This window comes from Micropterus dolomieu, linkage group LG17, assembly GCF_021292245.1.
Source record: "Micropterus dolomieu isolate WLL.071019.BEF.003 ecotype Adirondacks linkage group LG17, ASM2129224v1, whole genome shotgun sequence".
Classification (NCBI taxonomy): Eukaryota; Metazoa; Chordata; class Actinopteri; order Centrarchiformes; family Centrarchidae; genus Micropterus; species Micropterus dolomieu.
In genome coordinates, this window is record NC_060166.1 from 32150710 (window position 1) to 32172406 (window position 21697).

The window sequence follows — 21697 nt, forward strand, 5'->3', positions numbered from 1 at the left end:
TTTTGTTTTTTTATATATATATTTTTTATTTATTTATATAGTTTAATGATTTTTAAAGTGCAATTGCTTTAATTTTGTTTAATTTAATTTAATTTTTTTAAATGTTGCTATCATTTTGGAAGGAAATCTAAACGCATACACTTACTAGTAAAAAAGAGTTGACAGTGTAGTGTATGTACAGATGAGGTATTTTACATGGTAAGATGTTGATGTTTTTGAACATACGGTAGTTAAACTGTTGAGAACTTGGATTACCTGCTGTCACAACCCTCTCACAGTAAAGCAGAGGTGGAGGCTGTAACCTGACCTTGCCTCTTAAAGGCTGTGTGACAATGCTGCCCTGTCCAACTGGCCTGTCTGCCCCTCTGTTTCTGTCTATTTATAATGTCCAGACACAGTGCAGAGGTTATTCAGAGGTGCCAGCAAACACAAGGTGACAGGCACAGAGGAACAAAGGGTGAGAAATTTCAGTGTTATTGTTCCAGTTGTTCACTTTTTATTTACTAATACTTGGATTTCTTTGTGTTTTATGTATGTATTTTCTTAAGGTACTCCATATTTAAAAAATGTATTTATAATTCAATTAGCCCATATTAATTATGCATTTTTAAGTCTTTATGTCAGAACACAACTTACCATCTACTTTACTTTTCTATTCAAAATGAGTCAGAGTTGCACATTAACAATATCTTTCTTGGAAGTACTTTCTATGTGCAGCATAAATATGCAAACTTCAAACAGTTTACCTTGTAACAGTTTTTCTGGCTTGAAAGTCTTCTCAGATGATCGTTGTGTTCATAAACCACAATGACAAGTGCACTTATTTTCACTGCATTTAAGATTTATAATAAAATATGATTCTCAAATTACTTAAAATGTGTTTTTCATTTGCTACAGTATGGATATGGACCAAGAAATGTTGCAAACATACCTTAACAACTACCTTTGCTGTTGTGTTATTTCTCTCTTAAGGTAAAAAGCAGAAGAAATGCCTGTGGGCCACCATCAGCATTGTGACAAGTGTTACAATGTCCACTGTCAAGTCCCAGTGCAGATTTCTGTCTCATGCATGATCATAAAGTGTCATAAAAACTGTGGCGCCATCCTCCATGTCTGCAAGCAAGAGGAGCACCAGCTTCTTTGCCCAAATGAGACGACTCCTTGTCTCAATGTCAACTATGGCTGTCCTCTTATCATGCCACGCCATAGGCTGGCCAAACACCTGGAAGTCTGTCCTGCCAGCGTGGTCTGCTGCTCTCAGGAGTGGAACCGCTGGCCTATTTCAGAAAATGATCTGATCTTCTACAAAAATATTTCAGAAAACCCTCAAACTAAAATAAACCTTGATGTTGCTTTGGCACTCAGGGACCAAGAGCTTCTGTTTCAATCCATCAAAATGAAGAACATTTTCCCTGAGTTGATGGTGGAGCATCCTGCCCTCCAGGATATGTCTACAGGTGTCAGCAGTCCTGCAGAGGAGGCAACCAGTTCTTTAGATTGTGGTGAACTGACAGAAAATGGCTGCACAAGGATGAAGGAGAAAGAAGCAAGTCAAGAGGAGAGGGATGCTTTGGCAAAGAGCAGGGACGTGGATAGTATTCAAAACTATAGGTCCTGGGAGAAAATATTCAAGAAGGAGATGGAGGGATGCAAGCAAACTGTCAAAAACCTGAATAAGGAGAAAAAAGGAAAGGAAAAGGAAGAGCAAGAATCATCAAACTGTCAGCGGGAAACACACTTGAGCCGAGACAATTCTGCTGCTGCTGCTGCTGCTGCTGCTGCTGCTGCTGCTGCTCCAAGCATGGATGGTGCAACTGGCTTTGCCCCATGGCAAGACGGGGTCCTTGAGAGGTTAGGCAAAGAATTCAACATTGCTGAATATAACATGTATCTGGTGCACAATGGGGCGATGTTGATTAACTTTGGCCAACTTCCTGCTTGCACCCCAAGAGAAAAGGATTTTGTTTATGGCAATCTGGAGCCCATAGAGGTTAAAACTATCCGCTCGTTTAATGTTCCTACCAGCTATCGAGCTAGGCGCAGTCACCTGAAGGACCCCGCACACAAAGCAAAGACCACACACCAGAGTGTTGACACTGCAGATTTGGGCATGTCAGTTGAGGATCTTCCGAAGGGTGATGAGGTTAGAGCCACACTCCTGTGCTCCCTGGAAAAGGAACTAAAAGGACATTTAATCTCAGAGAGCGGGTCGACAGATGGTCTTTATGTAGATATTGGAACGCAAACATACAACTTTGCCTCTGCTCCGTTCAAAACAGATGCATCGCTTGCTGACGTCATGGCAGACAAACCTGATGGGCTTTATGTACATGTCGAAGCAGAATCTGTCACCAGAAGACATAACAAATCAAGTTCAGCCTTTAGCTACATGTGCGGCCACTTATTTCGGCGTGATGAATACCGCTCTCATTTCAGGAATGTACACTCTGACATACAGGCCTCTCTGAGCGGCTGGTTCCAACAACGCTGCCCCTTAGGTTACCTCGGCTGCACTTTCAGCCAGACGAGGTTTCAGCCTGCAGGTCACCAAGCTACTATTAAATTCTGCCAAGATGTCAGCGCCGTTGTCCTCCAGCCAGAAGTCTCTTCCCTCTGTGAAGGCGAGAAAACCTTCAGCCCTCACAGAAATGGTGCACATAATCTGGATCCCCTGAGCAGCCTGCCCCTGGAGATCCTTCAGCACATTGCTGCTTACCTTGACAGTTTTACATTATCTCAGCTGTCCCAGGTCTCCCATCTGATGAGAGATGTGTGTGCTACATTGTTGCAGGAGAGAGGGATGGTGTCCCTCAAGTGGGTCAAAAAGACATATTCCCACGGGGGAAGCTCCTGGAAATGTCGAAAGAAAGCAAGTATCCTTACATGTCTTTTAGATGTTTGATTTTTATAAAATTCAAAAGATTGATTTTCATAAAATCAAATGTATTATTTTAGACTAACTGCTCAAATAATTTGTCATAACTCTCTTTCTGTTAACTGAACTGCAGAGGATTTTCAAATATTATTATATTTATTTATTTTACTGATTGAGAGCTACCATTCCATCTCAAATATTCTTATGATCTCAACCTTGTACACAGTGAAGGTACACAGGGCCAAATTTTATATCAGTGCCCATTTAGTATCTGGCACCATTCTTTCCAACTGTCATTGGAAAATTTATTCATGCAACATGACAGCTGCTGCACTGCAAAAAATTTCCAGACTCTCTCTAACAATATTTCAAACTGAATCACAGCCACACTGGAGCAGCCACTGGAGATTTTCTACTTTGTTCTGGGTCCTTATCAAAAATAAGCACATGTGGGGTCAGGCACACTGAGGAAAGAAAATTTTGTTTTCTTTTCTGACTTTGGTGTCCAAGCAGTGGCCGGCAGCTAGACAGTTGAGCTAAATGTAGTGTTGCAACGTGCTGATTCTAATCTACAGCATAAAGTTTGAAAAACAAATCATATGCAGTTCTATAGGAAGCACTTAGAGAATGAAAACTCCTGCCAAGGCCGCACAGTTATCATTTAAAAAAAATCTGGATCCAGACCTGAAATAAAATACACAGTTGTTATAGACAATAATGTCGTAGTAGCTGCCTAGAGTTTTCCCCCTTTTATTTGATTGCAAACATTAGAGAGATTCACGAAAAACAGGAGTCACATGCAACCGCTGGATTCAAACCAGGGATGCTGTGTTTACATTACACCAATAAGCTAGACCTTAGATCCCATGGCTTAGACCACTAGGTCACAGGGACGCCTAGTCGTCTAGTGGTCTGAGCCTTGACGACACAGCCAGCTGCCTTGATTTTTGGAGATTACCTAAATCCTGTCTGCAAGTATGACCAGTGTAGATCAGGATGAAATTTTAAGTGATTCAGACTCATGTCCATTGAGCTATCTATTCATCATGTTGCTGTAGCGCCATCTATGCAGTAAATGGCATCAATGTGTGTAGGATTTCTTGCGGTAGATGAGTGCACATGTCATCTATTAGTTATGGCAGTTTATGTCAAATGTTCAGATCTAGAAGAATTTGGCAACCAGACAGGCATAGGAAAACAGTACAGGAAGCTTAAATTCTTTTGACATCTCATTCAAATATTTGATGTACTAAATTTGATGAATACTGGAGTATTGTTGAAAAAGATGGACAGTCTTTATTGTGGAACAAGGAATTGTTGAAAGACATTTTTTATGATTCATAGTTCCACAGATAAGAACCAAAACCTAAATATGGGGTATAGATTTCTATAACTTTATGCTAAAGTAATCAGTTTTTATTTTGTTGTTTGGCTAACCTTCCACCAATTCTTTAAAAAAATAATATACATAACACATAGCCTCTCTGTCTAAGTTGATGAAGGATAAATAAAGTATAAATACATAAGTATGTATTTTTACATCACAGCACTGCAGTGATCATGGGACAAAGAGTGTGCTGATGATATCAGGCATGTGGAATGGCCTGAGGCCTTGCTGCCTGTAAATACTGACCTTCCATAACAAGTCAGATATGTGGTCATTCATGGAAACAAAGTGTTGATAACACTGTGTGGGTGACAGCTGGGTATTTGGGCATCATTTGAATAAATTTGTAATGGATGGATACAGAAATAACATCATACCATGACGTGATAAAAATACTATGTGATCTAGATTCCGTACATAGTAAAAATAAATGTTTCCTCATGGCCATGGGTGCATTTGAGTTGTTAGATACCATGACAGCAGCCTCCTACACCTACTTCTGCTCTGTCTCTGTGTTTACAGGTTTGGGAGTTCAGCTCTCTGTTTTCGTCTGTGGACAGATGGAGATTCAGCAATACTCCTTCCATGTCAGATCACCTGAAAACCTGTTCCTTCTACCAGAGAGATGAGAAGACGGAGCCGGTGGCTTTAGTCTGCCTGGGAGAGGTCAGAGACAAGTATGCAGTAGTAAAGCATTAAACATAATGCACATGGTCCCATAGCTCAGTGGGCAGACCACAACCTGAGTGATGCCATGTTTAGACTCACTCTGTAAGCACCCAAAAAACTGTAAATTCGATAAACCCTCCACATAAATACCTACTGTACAGAAACTGAAGCGAAACTGTGTGCTGAAGCCCCGCGGACAAATATTGTACAGTATATGTGGAGAATTCACTTTAGCATAAACTGCAATTTCTTAAGATTTTGATGTGATTTACTCAGCCTCCATTTTCTTGTAACATCTCCTCAAATCATTCTGCCTGTAAGTGAGCAAATGCCTTAAGATGAATCTATTTATGCAGTGTTTATAAGAGTTTATTGAGAGATGATGAAACGTAAATTCCCCCTCTGACGAAACTAAATTCACAAATGTGTTTATATGGTGTTTTAGAGGAGCCCTCATGTTCTGTAATATCATATAATTTGCCTTTGTTTGGCATATTGAGCTGACTAGTGTCGTTTGTTCCATCTTATTTCATTGTTGGGGTGACAAGCATTATTTCAAAGATATGAGGTCCGCAGAGGTAGCTGTTGTTGGCTGCTCAACACGACAAGACTGACATCTACTGGAGAAAAGCTGAAGTACCTCATCTGTGTGGAACCATAAAGCAAGTCTGGTATTTGCTGAATACAATATCAAATGTTGTATATATGATATTGAATTAAAAACAGCTGTGCATGCTTTATGATGAGAACACTGACAACTTTGTTTCTGATTTAGTCTTTCTCAAGGAAAATGAGTGGACTGTAATATATGTGTGACATACTCCATAATAAATCTAACTTGCAGTTGGCTTAATTTTTTTTAAGTTAAGTTTTAATAAGTTTTTTTTTTTATTATTTATTTTAGCATAGTCAGTGGAATTAAAAGGACATTAAAAGCCTAAAACTTTCTTTTATTAACCACAGACTTCATAACAGAAAAGGTTTACATGTCTGAAATTGTCTACATTATCTACTGCATCTCAGACACTTCAGGATTGCGTAGCTTGTTGATCACCTCTGACAGCATTTTGTTGCACAGGGCTGCATACGGATTAAGAACCACAGCCTGTTGTCGAGCAAATTCACTTCCAAGTGCAGCTGCTTTCTCAAAATCTGCTCTGGCTTCATCATCCTGGCATGCTAATCTACGTAAAAGGCCCCTTTGCACGAGTGCCTGGCAGGCAGTTCGCCCAGCATCACCGCTCAGAGAGATGGCCCGGTCCAGGTCTTCCAGCGCTCCTGAGAGGATAGAAGAGCACTGTGAGGCACACACGTGTCTGGAAAGTTGATTTTCAATTTGTAATGTTTTTCAGGCTACTCACTCTGGGCTTAAAGTCAGTCTAGTATTCGCTCTGAGTAATGTAGCTGAATTTGCTTCGAATTATTTTACCACTAAGTACTAAAGTCAAATAAAAATGTATTTACTGTATTTCTAATATTACCAGGGTTTAAAAACTGACTATAACCTAACAATCTGATATTTTTCATTTATCCAAAAGTTCACCAGTCTTAGTCTTAGACATACTAGTAATGACATTGATGTTTTCAGATGAATACAGACCTACAGTATTTTGTCACTCACAGCAGTGATTCACATTATGCTCATGTAATTTCACATTTTCCTCATACATTGAACAAAATTATAAACGCAACACTTTTGTTTTGCCCTCATTCATCATGAGCTGAACTCAAAGATCTAAGACATTCTCTATGTACGCAAAGGCACATTTTCGAGTGGCCTTTTATTGTGGCCAGCCTAAGGCACACCTTTGCAATACCCATGCTGTCTGATCAGCATCTTGATATGCCACACCTGTGAGGTGGATGGATTATCTTGGCAAAGGAGAAGTGCTCACTAAAACAGATTTTGACAGATTTGTGAACAATATTTGAGAGAAATAGGCCCTTTGTGTACATAGAGATAGTCTTAGATCTTTGAGTTCAGCTCATGATGAATGTAGGCAAAAACAAAAGTGTTGCGTTTATAATTTTGTTCAGTGAATTATTTTAAATAGATGATGTAGATGATTTGTTGGGAATATTCAGACAATCTTGTGAGTCAGCATAAACAACAACGGTCACCAGGTTACAGACAAATTGAAAAGTACCACCAATAGATAGACACTCTGATTTTAGAAACAGTCAATGCAAGTAAAAAGATGTTACAGCACTGAGTACATGGCATGACTGACAAAGTGATATCTAGGGAGTGAGTGTAAAAACACCATAGCAATACTCACATGTGCCACACAGGTTAAATAATCTAAGAAATACAAATTATGTTTTAAATATAATCTGTTGCTGTACATCTGTTGTTTTTGTAATTACAATGTTGTTCTTTATAATACAGTGAATCTATCATATACAGGAGACACTTGATCATTTCACTGAAGCACACAACAAATTCTTAAACCTTTAGATGATTCAGATATGACTGCAATACAAAAAATCCCTGTAATTTTTTTACATTCAGTGTATACAACCCTGCCACCACACTCATGCCAAACAGCAGGTAAAAGTACCCAACACAAGGCTGACTCAGAGCCTGTATTGTAACACTGCTGACAAAGTGCATCAGATAGACAAAGCTCTGATATGGTGTCACGCTGGCCTCAGACTCGACAGTCTGATATGTCGGCACACTGCAGTGTCTATGGAAAGGGTTATTATTGAATTTGTGGCATGTACCTGCTGTGTTCCCCTGCAGCCGCAGGGCCTGTGCCCGGTTGTTATAGGCTGAAGCTCGCTGAGGCAGGATCTGAATTGCCTGGCTGAACAGTTGAAGTGCAGCTTGCAAATCCCCAGCCTCTGCTGCAGAGACACCCTGCATCTCCAACTCTTTCACTTGCTTCAGCAACTCTGTGTCAAAGCCACTGTCTGGCAAGGGGAGATAAACAGGTTGAAAAAGCACTCAAACTCAATTGACAGTTACCGTGGCAAGGAAAACAGAGAAATGTCACCAAGAACTCAACTTGGATTAAAATGTCATGTTTTTTTTTAGACCAGGAATGGAATTCGTTCAAATAAATTCAATATGCTGTGAAACGATAAACATAAAAAGCTGTGACATGATATACAGACACATCAAGTCAGAAGCTCACGCTCACCATCATCAGTTAATTCCTCCTCTTGGTTCAGGCCAGGGATGTCTCCAAAGGGGGTGGTGGGGTTGAATATAGCCTGAAGTACAGCTCTGTCATGTGCCGAGGCCATCTTACCGGTGTCTGTAAAGAAAGCAGAGAAGGATGGCAAAAAAGGAAAATCATGACATAAAATTTCAGCTGGAGGAGAATTCTTCCTCCCCTAATTTCTGCCATTTCCACCAGCCAATCAAAGAAGGGGGCGGCAGCAGGGAGGTGGACTTTGAGATTTCCTTGCACTGAGCACATCTGTAATAGTTTACCTCAAAAATGCAGGCCACGGATAACTGCACTGCAGAGCTGCTGTTATAATGGCAAAAGGAGACAGAGTCAAAACGTTCTTGGAGATATTCTGTCTGATTATTTCTGCTCAGTGCTAAGTGAAGAAGAGGTTTTGGCATGCTGTCCAAACCTCATGGGATTTAACAAATTAAATGTATCTTTATTTAAAATGAATGCCCAGATTTGCAGACATATCGGCAGGTACAGTGGTAGATACCAATTTAGCAGACAAAACTGACATAAAAAGAAAAAATATTCAGGTTATCAGAAAGCCTCATAAACAGTTATTGTGGGTTACAGAAGCTAGTGAAAGAGGGGACAAGAAATGCGGCTTCCTCAGTATTGTTGCAGTGCAGTTTCCAGCCCCTGGAGGCAGCAGTGAGCACAATGCTGAGCATCACTGTAGTTAGCCAGCCAGACATTATTTCACTATCTTGGATTTTAAATGCTTTGAAGTTCAATAGGATTTCACATATACCATCATATTTACCACCACAGCATGGGATTTACAAGTAGGTCTCTCTGCGGGTCTATGCGTCAAGTCCTGCCCCCTACTCCACCTCTGATTGGCTAACCCTAACCATAACCCCACTTTAACCAATTACACCAACGAGGCAACGGTCATCTAATCGGAGTCGGGAAAAAAACGGATTAATCTGCACTCTGTGGTACACATGCTCATGAAATCGACCTGTAATCTCTGGAACTGTTGCTGAGAAGTTCATGTGCACTCTGGTGGGTTTGTATCTTTAGTGTATGTCCAATAAACAGCCTTTTTAACACCAAATGTCTGTGATGTTAATGTAGTGCTTCACATGGCAGCAGCAGTTTGCTGCGGACAGTGTGGAGGAAGCAGTAGGCTAGAGCAATTCAGCAGTTTCAGCCTAATGATCATTAGCAGAATTTCAATATTGTTTCACAGCCTAAACCATTACTGAGCAAGTCCAGGAAACGGCTATTCATTGCAGCATTTCAAAATAAGGCTGATAAATCTGCGAGACACTGGTTTTGGAGGAAAACTATGCAGTCTTACTACAGAGCTGTTGCATTGCCCCCTCCAGAACAATCAAATTGTTCCAAGAGAATTGCTCATGTACTCACCATGACCAGGTTTAATACACTGCTTTGCTTGTACATTGCTTGCATCAGAACATAATAGTTTTATAATCTGATTCTGTTATAGGAGACATCCAGAGGAAATATCATGGCTCATATCCTGCCTTCTGCTGTCTATGCTGACCTGGACGTGGATGCGCTTTGATGACTTGATACAGAAGAAGCTTGTCTGAAGGCAAGACACATACTTTGTGTATTGTAAGCAGTGTGATGCAGTTTGGTGATTGGATGTTTGTAGGATAATTTTCTGTTTGGTCTGGGATACTTAAAATAAACACAATTTTTATTATGTGCTCATTTCTTTTCATTAAGTGGAGTTTACATTGTCAGCATAATTTTGTTGGAATCTGGTGCTGTGTAGTTGAGCGGTGTACAGTAGTGTGATTGGTCTTTGTTACACGTGTTTAGATGCTTAAGGAGTTGTGATAGAATTGGTTGGCCGATTAATCGGGCCAGTTATCTGGCGTTTTCAGATAACCTTTGCCTGCGCTCACAGGGCAGATAAACAGAATATGTCTGCGGACACATCTGCAGGAGACCTTGTCAGTGTAACCTAACTCTCATGCATCCTGCTGTAAACGACTGCCCAAATTTCCAATGTCCCATCTGCTAACTAGAGGTTGTTTCTGACCTATACTCTGCAGCCAGCCACCAGGGGGTGATCAAGATGTTTCGGCATGCTTTTGGAGACCTGTCATGTCATTCATCATAAAGTCTATGGCATAACACATTGATTATTTCTAATTCATTAATCAATAAAAAATTACCACGGAGAACAACAGATATCGCCATAAAGGGAAACCAATAGTAGTAAGTGATATGAATACCACTGACATTGATTGAAACAGTATGAGTGATCATGGAAACACTGGCTTGTCATAATTGTCACTGGCTTCAAAAATAACTACATGTTTCTTCAGCAAATGTGTGTAAGTGAGTCACAGATGAAAATGCTTCCAGCTCAAATTCTTTTTCAGTTGTTTCCAATTACTGTTAGCAGTGATCTGGAACAAGAGAGAGCTCATGGAGGTACTGGCTTTTAGGACTTTTAAAAGGCAGATCTGTATAGTAGCTGAAACACAAAGTTTGTTAAGAAATTGTCCTCAGTTAGTTTGTTGTAATTTTTAGTGCAATTGGTTTTATTTTACAGATGGTTAGGTTCTCATTTAGTTTAATTCAAAATGTTTGCTAGACATTATTTAATGCAAACATAAAGTTGTTTCAGACCTGTAGGGTATAACCCATAGTAACAGATAAAATACAAGTAGTTATTCAGTGTGCATACATCCTTTGCAATACCGACATCAGTAGAGATGTAACTGATTTATGGATGTTGCCTTCAAAATGCTAAACACAGTGCCAAAAATTGGAATGGGTAAGAAACAGACAAAAGATCATAGCCATATGTTGACAATGCATACATATCAAAAGAGAGGTAGCGTATTCATTCACAGTAAGACTTGAGGCAAGGGAAATGCGTTTGATGTGGAGTTTATTTTCTATAATTATAGTTTAGGTAAGACAGCAGCTGGGCTGAAGTGAAAGATCCTTCCTTCACAAAAGCTGCCATATACACAGAGTAAGAGGAAATTTCACAATGCTGCAAACTGACTTTGCATAAATGATATGACATGTTATATATTACAAACATGTGAATCTCAAGCTAACTAGCTAATACAGCTTCAGTGCTGACAATGTCCTAGAGTCTGTCAGACAGTAGCAACAGATTAGGGGAAAATCATGTCCTTCCCCCCCACATAGAACAGCTATTGAGATGGCAATGTCAGACTAAGTAATGAAGTAAGAAAATGACCATTCAGTCTGAATATTAAACAAATTCTCCAGAGAGGGATTTTGTTGGTTATTGTTTTGAACACAAAAAAAGGCTCATCGAAGATCTCACATCTGAGGTGACATCTTCAAATTACTGTCTAAAACCCAGAGATGTTCAATTTACAATCGTATAAAAACTGAGATCTGCACAGTGTATATGTATGCAGCAGGATATGTGAATTTGACACTTTAGAGACTTGTCTAGCAAGAAAATTATAAGCCTTAATGACACCTGCTTGACTAATGCTGCAAGTTTTAAGTATCTAATTTAAACTTTTATTACTGTACTGCTGCAATTCTATATTCTACGGCCATTCCAAGACTTCATTTAGCTCAGAGAGGAAAATATGATCTGGACAAATTACTGCAAGGTTTTAAAAAGGCAATTAAAAACCCTAGACAGTATAGTTATTTTCCTGGATGATAAAAATCCAAGAGGATTAAAAAAGAGCTTCTTGAGTGCTGGGCAGGGAGAAGTTTTCTTTTTTACCACTTGAGAGAGCTCTAACTGCTTATATTTCTGTCGTTCCTCCAGCACACACAGTATGATCTTGCAGGACTCCCATTTTCCACAGGGTAATAAGAGTTAAGGAGTGAGGGCTAGGCTATCATGTTCACGGCCACTTGGCAAGCAGCAGATTTTGTACAGAAGCACTGTGTGTCCCACATGGTCTCCACTGTAGTGCAAAAGTGGAGAAGCAATTGTGTGAGGATTATCAGTCTCCTATTACGGCGAATGTCACTGCATCAGCACCACTCAACTTGATTATGTCAATAGGGAAACACATTGGCGGTGTTTACAGACTGCAAAACCAAGAGCTGGGAGGATGGAGTGTTTCTGCCGTAGGCCAAGAGGGAAATTAACAGATAATCAAAAAAACACTGACCCTCAGTGGTAGTACTGCTGTAAAACCTAGTACCGACATACAGTATAGCAATGAGCACATCCTTTGTATTTCCTCTAAGCAATTACAAGAACAGTAAATAGATTAAATCTGACTGCACCAGCAGAGTATAAATAATGGAACAGCATTTACTGAAGTGCTAATAGTGAATGAGAAAACATTACTACTCATTAGCTGTTTAGCAGACACAGTAGAAATGTCTTTTAGGGCCAACATAAAATCTCCTGATTGACAAAACAAAAGACCAAGATAAAATAAATAAATAAAATGGATAGAAGATAAAAGAGAGTCTTCTGCACTTGGTCCTCCATATTCTTCTTTTTCCTGGCTCTCCCATTGCTTCATAACGTCTGGTAAAAAAAATGGACTTGGATATCATAATAACCCTTAGAGGCTTTAGCTTTATTCCACTTCTGTGTGTGAATCTGACATCAAAGCTTGTGCTCCTAATCCCTCTGCCCTATGGAGGTAAACAGGGGCCGTGTGTCGATACCTGGACTGACGATGGACTATCGTGTGCTGTGCGGGGGCACTCTGAGCTGGATTAAAACAAAGTAATCCGCTCTGTGGAGGGACGGGGAATAACTGCAGAGGTACCAGAGGTTAAGCAAATAAACAATGTACTCCATTTGTGGGAAATCTTTAGCAACACTGTCTGCTCTGCAACACAACATTTACATAGTACTTCCTCTCCCTTTTGCCAAAGACATGCGGGGGAAATGTAAGCCGTTCATCCTGATGGCTTTATGCACAACTAATAATGGTTGGCTACGAAAACAATGGATATCTAGGAGATTTGTTTATTTTGTGCTGTAATAGGCCATGTCCACTTCCTCCAAAAAACTAGGCTACATTATGTACTGTATATTAGGCTATGTATTTTATGACATTTTCTGAAAAGTGTAAACACATTTATGGCACCCCCTGTGAGGGAATGTATGTAGAAATGCTTGGTTTGGCTTATGGTTCAGCCAGGCTGAAAACAGGAAGGCTGTCAGGCGCCACTGATGGATGTTGTATGTGGTGGGATCCATCACCATAAATCTGAGTGCAGTTTACTACTAGCGTGTATCGTTGTTGCAGTTTAGTTTCTCAATTCAAACATATGTTTAGGCACTGCATAAGACTGGTTTTAATTTAGAAGTAACAAAAATGAGATAGTAGTTAAATTTTTTTTACAATAACATGACAGATCCCAGGTGGTTATCACGCATCGATTTTCCTACATGAATGGTTTGCTAGCACAAAAAGAAAATTAATGGTTGGCAGTACCCTACTGTAGTTCTCTATTGTCATTGTGACACTAAGATTAGAGCACTCTCACAAATATCAGTTTAAGATTTAGTGGAAAATTTATAAAATGGTCAGAAGTTTTATATATTTTCAGTATTTAATATACCAAAATCATTGGCTCATTGTCATATATTCATTTTACTTTTGTTTTTTAAACTGTCACTACACTGCACTCCTGCATTTCTTACTCAAGGCACATATTTGATTCTATAGTTACCACAGGAGTTCAGTCTAACATGGTTATAGAGGTCACACTCACTTTTCAAGACCAATCAGTATATGTCTAAAAATGGCCACAGAGTATTTGTTCTACACACCGGAAATGAACGACATTATAACAGTATGAAGAACAAGATATAAAACAACCATAAAATCAAAATGATTTGCGTCTCAAGAGCAGCCCTGCCTGAGAATTTAACAACAAAGTTTTGAATCGGCTTCAGCACACACACTTACACACACTCAATCACTCACTCGCTCTTCCAACCAACCAACCATGATTAAAACCATGATTGCATCAACGGATGCACTGAGAGGAAACAAAACATATAAAAATGAATAGCAATTTTAGGATTTGGGATATCTGGACATGTAACTGTAATGTTTTCCCAAAGTAATGTGGTGGAGCGTAGCTGAAACTGTCATAACGAACCATGGATGATTTATGGTTGACTTGGGCAAAAACAGAGGGATTTAAGTGGGGCAGGCTGTTTTGTTAGAGGTGTTGTGCCACCTCTGACCGGGTGATAAAAAACAACACACTGAAACTTAAGAACAAAACTGAAACTAGTGAGGTGAACCAATCTTGTACATTTCCCCAGGCTAATGTGCATTTACAGCCTGCTGGGAATCCTTTGCAGATGTTGAGTGAAATTTGATTGTGGGTTCGGAGGGATAGTGTGTGTGTTTGTGTGTGTTGGTTGTGTGTTGGTTGTGGGCAGGAGAGGGGGCGGATGGTCTTATAACACTGCAGCTGTGCTGCTACTTACAATCACTCTAGTGTTACCATACAATTTAAAGGGGCTATCTATAAATGTAAATGGCGACCCCACCACCAATATTCAAAATACATGAGTGGAAGCAGCTGTTGCATTTGTGTAGCTGACTAACAACAATGTTGGATGAATGTTTTCTGTTGATGTTTAAGATTAGATTGGTAATATCAAATATTACTGATATAAATTTATGCATTTTCTCTTTGTAAGTCATCTATAAGTCACAGTCTTCAACTATCTGTTTAAATATGTATAGTTCAAAAATTTGTATAGTTCATCAATATCCATCCATTTCAGTACAGCTTGTATTGTGTACGGTTTTGTGGGCTAGATCCTGTCCCAGCATACACTGACAGGGGACACCCTCAGCAGGTTGGTACACATACAGGGACTCAAAATTCCACTAAAATTTTGAGCTATAATGATTAATCAATTAATCATTAAGTTGTCAACTATTTAATTAATTAACTATTTTGACAATCGATTAATCGGTTTGAGTAATTTTTTAAGACAAAAAAGTAAAACTTCTCAGGTTCCAGCTTCTTAAATGTGACTATTTTTTCTGGTTTCTTTTCTACTCTATGATAGTAAATGGAATATCTTTGCATTGTGGACAAAACAGGACATTTGAGGATGTCATGTGGGATTTGGGAAACATTTTTCACCATTTTGTGACATTTTATAGACCAAACAACTAATCGATTAATTGGGAAGATAATCGACAGATTCATCGACAGTGAAAACAATCGTTATTTGCAGCCCTACTCACATTATCGTATACTGTATATTTAGAGTCTCCGAATCGCCTAAAGTGCATTAGTTTGTGAGAAACAACTTTCTAGTATTTAGAATGCTTGAATTTTACACAGATCATCATAAAACAATGCCTTGAGAATGATAGAACATTAATTTTCAGCTCTAGGAAACAAGGATAAATCAACACCTGTTTATTAGGAAATAGTGGCTGTGCTACACACAAATCTCCTATGACAATTCAGTCTTGGAGAGCACTCCATGATCTGAGCACACAGCTTACTGCCATCACTATAGTGTAAAATCCTACAGTTGGGGGAACTTTTGACTGCTTTCTTTTTGGTGCAGTAATGCAGCACCTACATGCATTACAGTCGGCTGCAGCTCCTGCTGCATGAAAAGGGACTGCACTGCTGAGGCATGACATTCAGTTCAGACTAATACTGGCCCTCCCTGATGAAGCCATGGTAGCTCAAAGCCAACTGAAGAAAACCCTCTAAATTCATCCACTGGGGACCAGAGATATGCTACCATTTGTTCCCAAAGTCGCTGCCCTGCTCAAATCAGTGAGAAAGACAATACCCAGAGCGCTTGGCTTTAGCTTCTTCTGAGCAACACAGAGGAGTGTGTTGAGCTCAGTAGCTGCACTCTCTCTGGCAACACTTACCCTGTATACGTTATTAACAATGATCCCAAATGACGCACTTACGTGTGGAACCTGCTGAGGATTTTAAAGTACTTTATATCATAGTTAGAGGAAGTGTCTCATAGATGAATATCATTATAGCTTGATAGATAATATGCACACATCTTTATCTTTATTTTGCTGTTGTGCTGTAATCTTAATATACTTTTTATGGTGGACAATCTGTTAAATTAAAATGTATGTTTTTTGAATAGAGCTGCATCAAATATGTGAAGCAAATTAAATTTTGCTATTGAATTTGTGAATTCCTGTATGAAGCAGGTATTATCCTTTTACCACCCCATTGACAGTGCACACACATACAACTCAATTCAATCAGTGGTATTTCTCTGCTCATCTGACAACTCTGTCTGGGTTTATAAGCATGAGTACAAGTCTCCCACTGTGCTCCAAGGACCGGCTGATGTTTTGGATAGTTTTCAGGGTATCTTTGCTAGAAAGAGTAACATTTGCTGGTGCAGAACTCGAGGCACACTGAAATAGTAGTCAATATGAACAGCTATAGTGCACTTGAATATTCTCTCAGTCCATGAATTTTTGTATGAATTCAGTAACAGTACAGATGCTAATAATTGTGTCTCTCCAACTTGACAGATTGGCATTGAAGAAAAATCTGATAAATAATCAAATACAAACAATTTAACACCAATTATTAAAGTATAATAATAAAATGTATTACATCATACCTACAGTGAAAGAAAAGAAATATAAAATACTGTCCCACTTGCATTTTTCCTGGAAATCACGCACCCACCTAGCATCGCATTTCTCATGCATTTTTTAGTCAACTGTTCTCATGCCAGGATGCACTTGAAAAGGCATATCTGGTCTTTGTGAGAAGCCATATGCATGTCTTTAAAGTCCTCTATTAGAAAGTTAAATGAGCACCTGAATATCCCTGGAGATCGTTTACCTGCATTGGATAGAAAATAAGATTTTTATGGTGGAGTAGACATTACAGTGCAGCCACAAAGTAGAATGGATAGCCTTGGTCCAAAGCTTATTTAACACTTGATGTCATGCGGCTACATCATTTGTGCAGGCGGGATAACTCATTTGGAAAATGAAAAGTCCCTCGGAGTGATGTGTGAGATCTAATCGGCCGCAATATTGTATGGTTTGTAGATTACTTCTTGTCAGCCAGTTCACAGAGTGCAAAAATGGTTGGTTAATGTCTCAGGCTGGATTGCCTGAAGGACTAAGTATTGCTGTATAAGAGTGTGAGATTTGTTTTGCATAAAGAAACTTCTCATTACAAAGAGAAACTGTTCACTCTCCATCTCATCTATGAAAATGTCAAAAATCTTATAAAAAAATACAAAATACAGGAAAAAGTAGCAACTGTGAAACTGAAATTCATTGCTGTTGGTCACTCAGGCTAATTGATACCATACAAAACCCCAAGAAGCATATTTGTTGTTGCAGTTATGCACATTGACCAAAGGATGGAGCCCAAAGACAGAACTTTCCAGGCCTGCTTCTGGTCACTTCAAGGGATTCACTCTGTGAGGTTCATGCATGGAGACTGAATAAAACATGATGCTTCTGTTATGCCTTCAGCAATAACATCAAGACTTCATTTCATCGCTGTCTGGCCAAAGTTGCATTTAATTTTTTTTATCTTTTAGCATTCAACTATTTCAAGGGCTTATAACTCTAAACAAGGTCTTAGAATTTTGTTGCGAAAAGCTCCAATGCAGTTCATTAATATAGGTCAACAAGGTATTAATAAAAAACAACAAGAAAAAGCATTTATGGCTAATTTACTGGTCTCTTTCTCTGGTGACTCATTTACACACATTTATATCTGGAGGCAGCAGTGTTTTCATCTGGCACAGTTCTTACTGGAGCTGTCCGCCCACTCACAGCTCCCATGTAAATACAGTTGTTTGTTATGAGCTATAGTTCTAGAAAAGGATGGAGGCACTGACCTCAGTCCAGTTGCAATTAATCAACAGAGCGGTGCAACAGCCCACACCATTAACCTTACAGGAGTGAGAGGTTCATGAATGGCACAGGCCAGAGCTATGAGATGAAGCCCACTTATTTCATGAACTCAGTCTCTGCTGTTTTTTCCCCCCAGTTTTACTGTTACATCAGTGCTAGTATATACATAGAGCCGAGAGCTAGCAATGCAGTCACTTTTCAGCAAGTCACTTGTCCTGTTTCCTTAATTTGACTATCCTCACCAGAAAAATGTGAAACTCTTTGTTGAAACGGCCCACAGCGACTGTTCTTAACCTTTTGCTGATTGCCCTATCTAGAAACGAAACAAGAACGCCGATATTGGACAACTCTTTCAGTGCCAAAATTGTTCCAATTCTAATTTTTTATAATATCTCTGTATGATTAACATTAGGGAAAGATTGTGGATAATAAAAATTGCATACAGTAATTGTTGGCTTATAACAGGATGCTCCAGTCTCTTGCAGGAAAATTAGACAATATATATGTACATATACCACCCTGACCTGCACACCCTTCCTTTGCGCTTTGCACTACTTCCTGCATTTTCACTAAGCCTTGGCACAAGTTGTGAAGTGTGGAATCATCAAATATTATAATGCGAAAATGTTTTTCAAATAAGCTCAATGAGAAGCATACAAGAGGAAAACTGAAAGATGTAGTAAACAGTATGTTCATAATACAGACAAAGTCGGAAGCTTTTTATTGAGATCATGCTTCATTAAGAAAAAAAAGGCCCTAAAGAAAGGAGGTTGTGGTGGATGGTTGGGGGTCCTGCCAACACTCAATGGTGTTTTTAAAGCTGTGACAATCTTTCCTTACCTTAAGTTAATGTTGCTTAACTAAATTTCTTTGGCCATAACCACAGTCTTTTCCCATCATTCACCAAGAAATTTGGTATGTCTTTGTTTTGCTAATTTGGATCAGCAGATCAGCATGTGATCATTTGAGAACACCCTGGCAAACTATTTTCTCATTTAGGTGTGAGGAACTTGTTTATTTTATTCAGTCACATTCATTAGCAAGGATGATTTGACTCTGTTGTAATTGGGTGCACAGAGCTGCTTTGATGAGTCGATTAATCAACAGGAAAATAATTGGCAAATATTTTAATACGTTAATTGTTTAAGTGATTTTGCAAGCAGAAATGACAAAAGAATTGCTGTTTTCAACCCCCATATGTGAAGATTCCCTGCTTTAATGTGTTTAATATAAACTGAATAATTTTTGAATAGTTATTGACTGATGGTCAGCGAAAACAACATTTCAATATATGACCTTGCACTGAGGAACTTGAATGGATAGTGTTTCTCTGTTTTCTGACATTGTATATAGACTAAATGATTAATCAGGAAGATAACTGGCAGAGTAATTGACAATGAGCCCTTGGTGCACACATTCAAACATGTGAACTGCCATTAAACAGCTTCACCAGTGGATGCCCACTGTGTTTCTCATGAGCACCTGGGCAGCACTTGGAGAAATGAACAATTTCTTATTCACTTTCCAATATACTTTTGAATTCAAACCATAGACTTTCCAGTCACAAGTCTACTTTTCAAAGGTCAGAGAATCTTTGGAAGAAATAACCATCTGTTTCACAGGTGTCTTTTGTACTCTGTTTTGGGATTTTGAGAAAGAAAAAATACAACTTGCCATGTGCAGAGCACAGAAAGGTACACAAACATCTGAGCTGAAAATCAGTGAAGCATCAGCTTGTGTTCTACTTCCCTTTTTGAAAATGAAAAAACAGTTTTTTCTTAGGCAATGTGTGCTTTTCTGTAGGGCGTGGCTGATTTGAATTTGCCTCGTGGTTCACTGTTCATGTATCAAGCAATCGTATGTTCTATCTCACACAGGCTCCGCCCTCTACTGGACTCTATGGGGTACTACCTCCTCCAATCACACGCACGCACTTGCCCACTGAAATTTTATCGTGCATGTAGCCGACCAATAGGACGTCGCTACAGATGCGTGCATGACGTATAAATAGCAGTGTCCCTATTGCCTCAGCATCCGTTTTTCTTCAGCAAACGGCGAACTGCTCACTGAATTCACCACCTCCACGGATGGAGTCGCCACTACTAGAAAATTATCTTTGCACCAGGGCAGGTGACCCATGTGGTGGTGCATTTCCTCCAGCGCATACATCAACAGACAGGGCGAAGTCCAATCCTCGGCTCTGTTGGCGCTGGCAGGGAACCTATAGATGTGGGCATCAGAACACCTGCTGTCACAGGGGGTTTGGTGACAGAACAGTCTTCACCCACTCCCTCGAGATATGCTTTCTGTGTGAGAAGACAGCGACCGGTGTCGTATCTCTCTTTGCCTCAGTAGGACTTGCTGCTTGTGTTGGTGGCTCTATAATCTGCACCTTATGAGCCCCTGGAACAGTCCCGATTGAAAATGCTATCTCTTGAACAGTCCTGCGCCTTGCTCTCACCTCTGCTAAGAAGGTGAGTGAGCTGTGAGCTGCATGCTGGTTCTTGGTGTCCACAGTGCAGCCGGATTGAGACAACACACCTCCTTTGTTCTTAAGAACATAAGGAGCATGTTCAGGTCCAGGACAATAAATCTGAATGCTTTCTACCCCCCTACCCCACTTAGGGTGCAGGGAGGTGAGAGTGCATCTGTTGTGTCCATGTGTGCTATGCTAATGTCCTATGCAGAGCACACAGCCCCCATTCGACCTAGGATCTGAAAAGTGAGGATCTGGTGACTATTGGCTGTAGAGGGGGAACATACACTGGTGGTGCCCGAAGTTTCAGTGAGAAGTCAGGGCAGTGCAGGTGTTAATGGTCAGGCCAAGCCCCTATCTGTCCAGCGGCCTTCTCAGGGGTGTCCCATCATTCTGTCAGTAGCTGATGTGGTGGTCGGGACTTTGGCCGGCCTGTGGCCGACCGGGTTGGTGTGGTGGACTTTGGCTTGTCGCGCCTAGGGCGGACAGTCACCGGGCTCCACCCACTGTACCCATAGAGTCCATTAGAGGGCGGAGGAGGCGGTCGGATGCTGAGGCAGTAGGGACACTGCTATTTATACGTCATGCACGTATCCGTAGCAACGTCCTATTGGTCGGCTACGTGCACGATAAAATTTTAGTGGGCAAGTGCGTGCGTGTGATTGGAGGAGTTATACCAAAGTCTAAACAAGGTGAGAAATTTCTGCATATTTCTACTGCAGATTCTCAGATATAAATCTGACAACAAAAGTTATATTACATATATACATAATACTGTTAAAGAGATATAATGGGAAAAGGGGTAGCTTGATATTTTATAATGTCAAGCTTTTTCTTGATTAACTTCTTCTCATATTGGTTTTTATCTATGATGGAAATCAATTCTGGTGCAGCAGACCTGATTAAAATTACATTTTCACCATTGAAAATTCATTCATCAAACTCTCACAGTCTTCTCTAGTTGGGTAAAGCTGCACAAATCTATTCCAACCACCACCACCACTCACAGGCAACATATCCAGAAATTATACTATTGCGGGCATAGAAAAAACCTGGCGGGCCTAAAATAGCGCAGGTCATAGTGCAACTTTAAGTAGTCACATAATCAAGACAAATCATTTAAAACAGTTACTGACTGGTATTCATTAATTCAGATTTAACCCTATATGTGTGTGAAGCCATTAGATTTGGTGGCCGTGAACTCCAAATGGGCTCACCCATAGCTACTTGTATGTCACTCACAAAACCATGCACACAAACACACATCCACATACAGACATA

General features: G+C 39.8%; 2 protein-coding genes across 3 annotated transcripts in view; one reads left to right on the forward strand and one right to left on the reverse strand.

The window, feature by feature from the left end:
• Positions 1 to 988: 988 nt before the first annotated feature.
• Positions 989 to 5575, forward strand: LOC123985360 (F-box only protein 40). The gene is made up of 2 exons (XM_046072838.1): positions 989 to 2869; positions 4785 to 5575. Exons 1-2 carry the CDS (start codon positions 989 to 991, stop codon positions 4959 to 4961), a joined length of 2058 nt encoding a protein of 685 aa, XP_045928794.1. The 3' UTR covers positions 4962 to 5575.
• Positions 5576 to 5875: 300 nt separating this feature from the next.
• The window catches only part of ttc36 (tetratricopeptide repeat domain 36), a 68445-nt gene continuing 52623 nt past the window's right edge, over positions 5876 to 21697 (reverse strand). Inside the window, exons 1-4 of one of the 2 annotated variants that reach the window (XM_046073268.1) lie at positions 8871 to 8897; positions 8078 to 8194; positions 7659 to 7847; positions 5876 to 6209 (exon numbers count right to left, since the gene is read on the reverse strand). In XM_046073268.1, the coding sequence (XP_045929224.1) occupies positions 5941 to 6209; positions 7659 to 7847; positions 8078 to 8183 (564 nt within the window). In that variant the 5' untranslated portion in view covers positions 8184 to 8194; positions 8871 to 8897 and the 3' untranslated portion in view covers positions 5876 to 5940. Of the gene's footprint in view, positions 6210 to 7658; positions 7848 to 8077; positions 8195 to 8870; positions 8898 to 21697 lie in introns of those variants that run through there. The other variant, XM_046073267.1, reaches the window with a different exon arrangement.

Bases quoted from the DNA above. Each gene is read 5' to 3' on its own strand.
- LOC123985360 (XM_046072838.1), top strand. From the start codon at position 989: ATGCCTGTGGGCCACCATCAGCATTGTGACAAGTGTTACAATGTCCAC. The intron at 2,870-4,784 runs GCAAGTATCCTT...CTGTGTTTACAG, and splicing joins CCTGGAAATGTCGAAAGAAA to GTTTGGGAGTTCAGCTCTCT.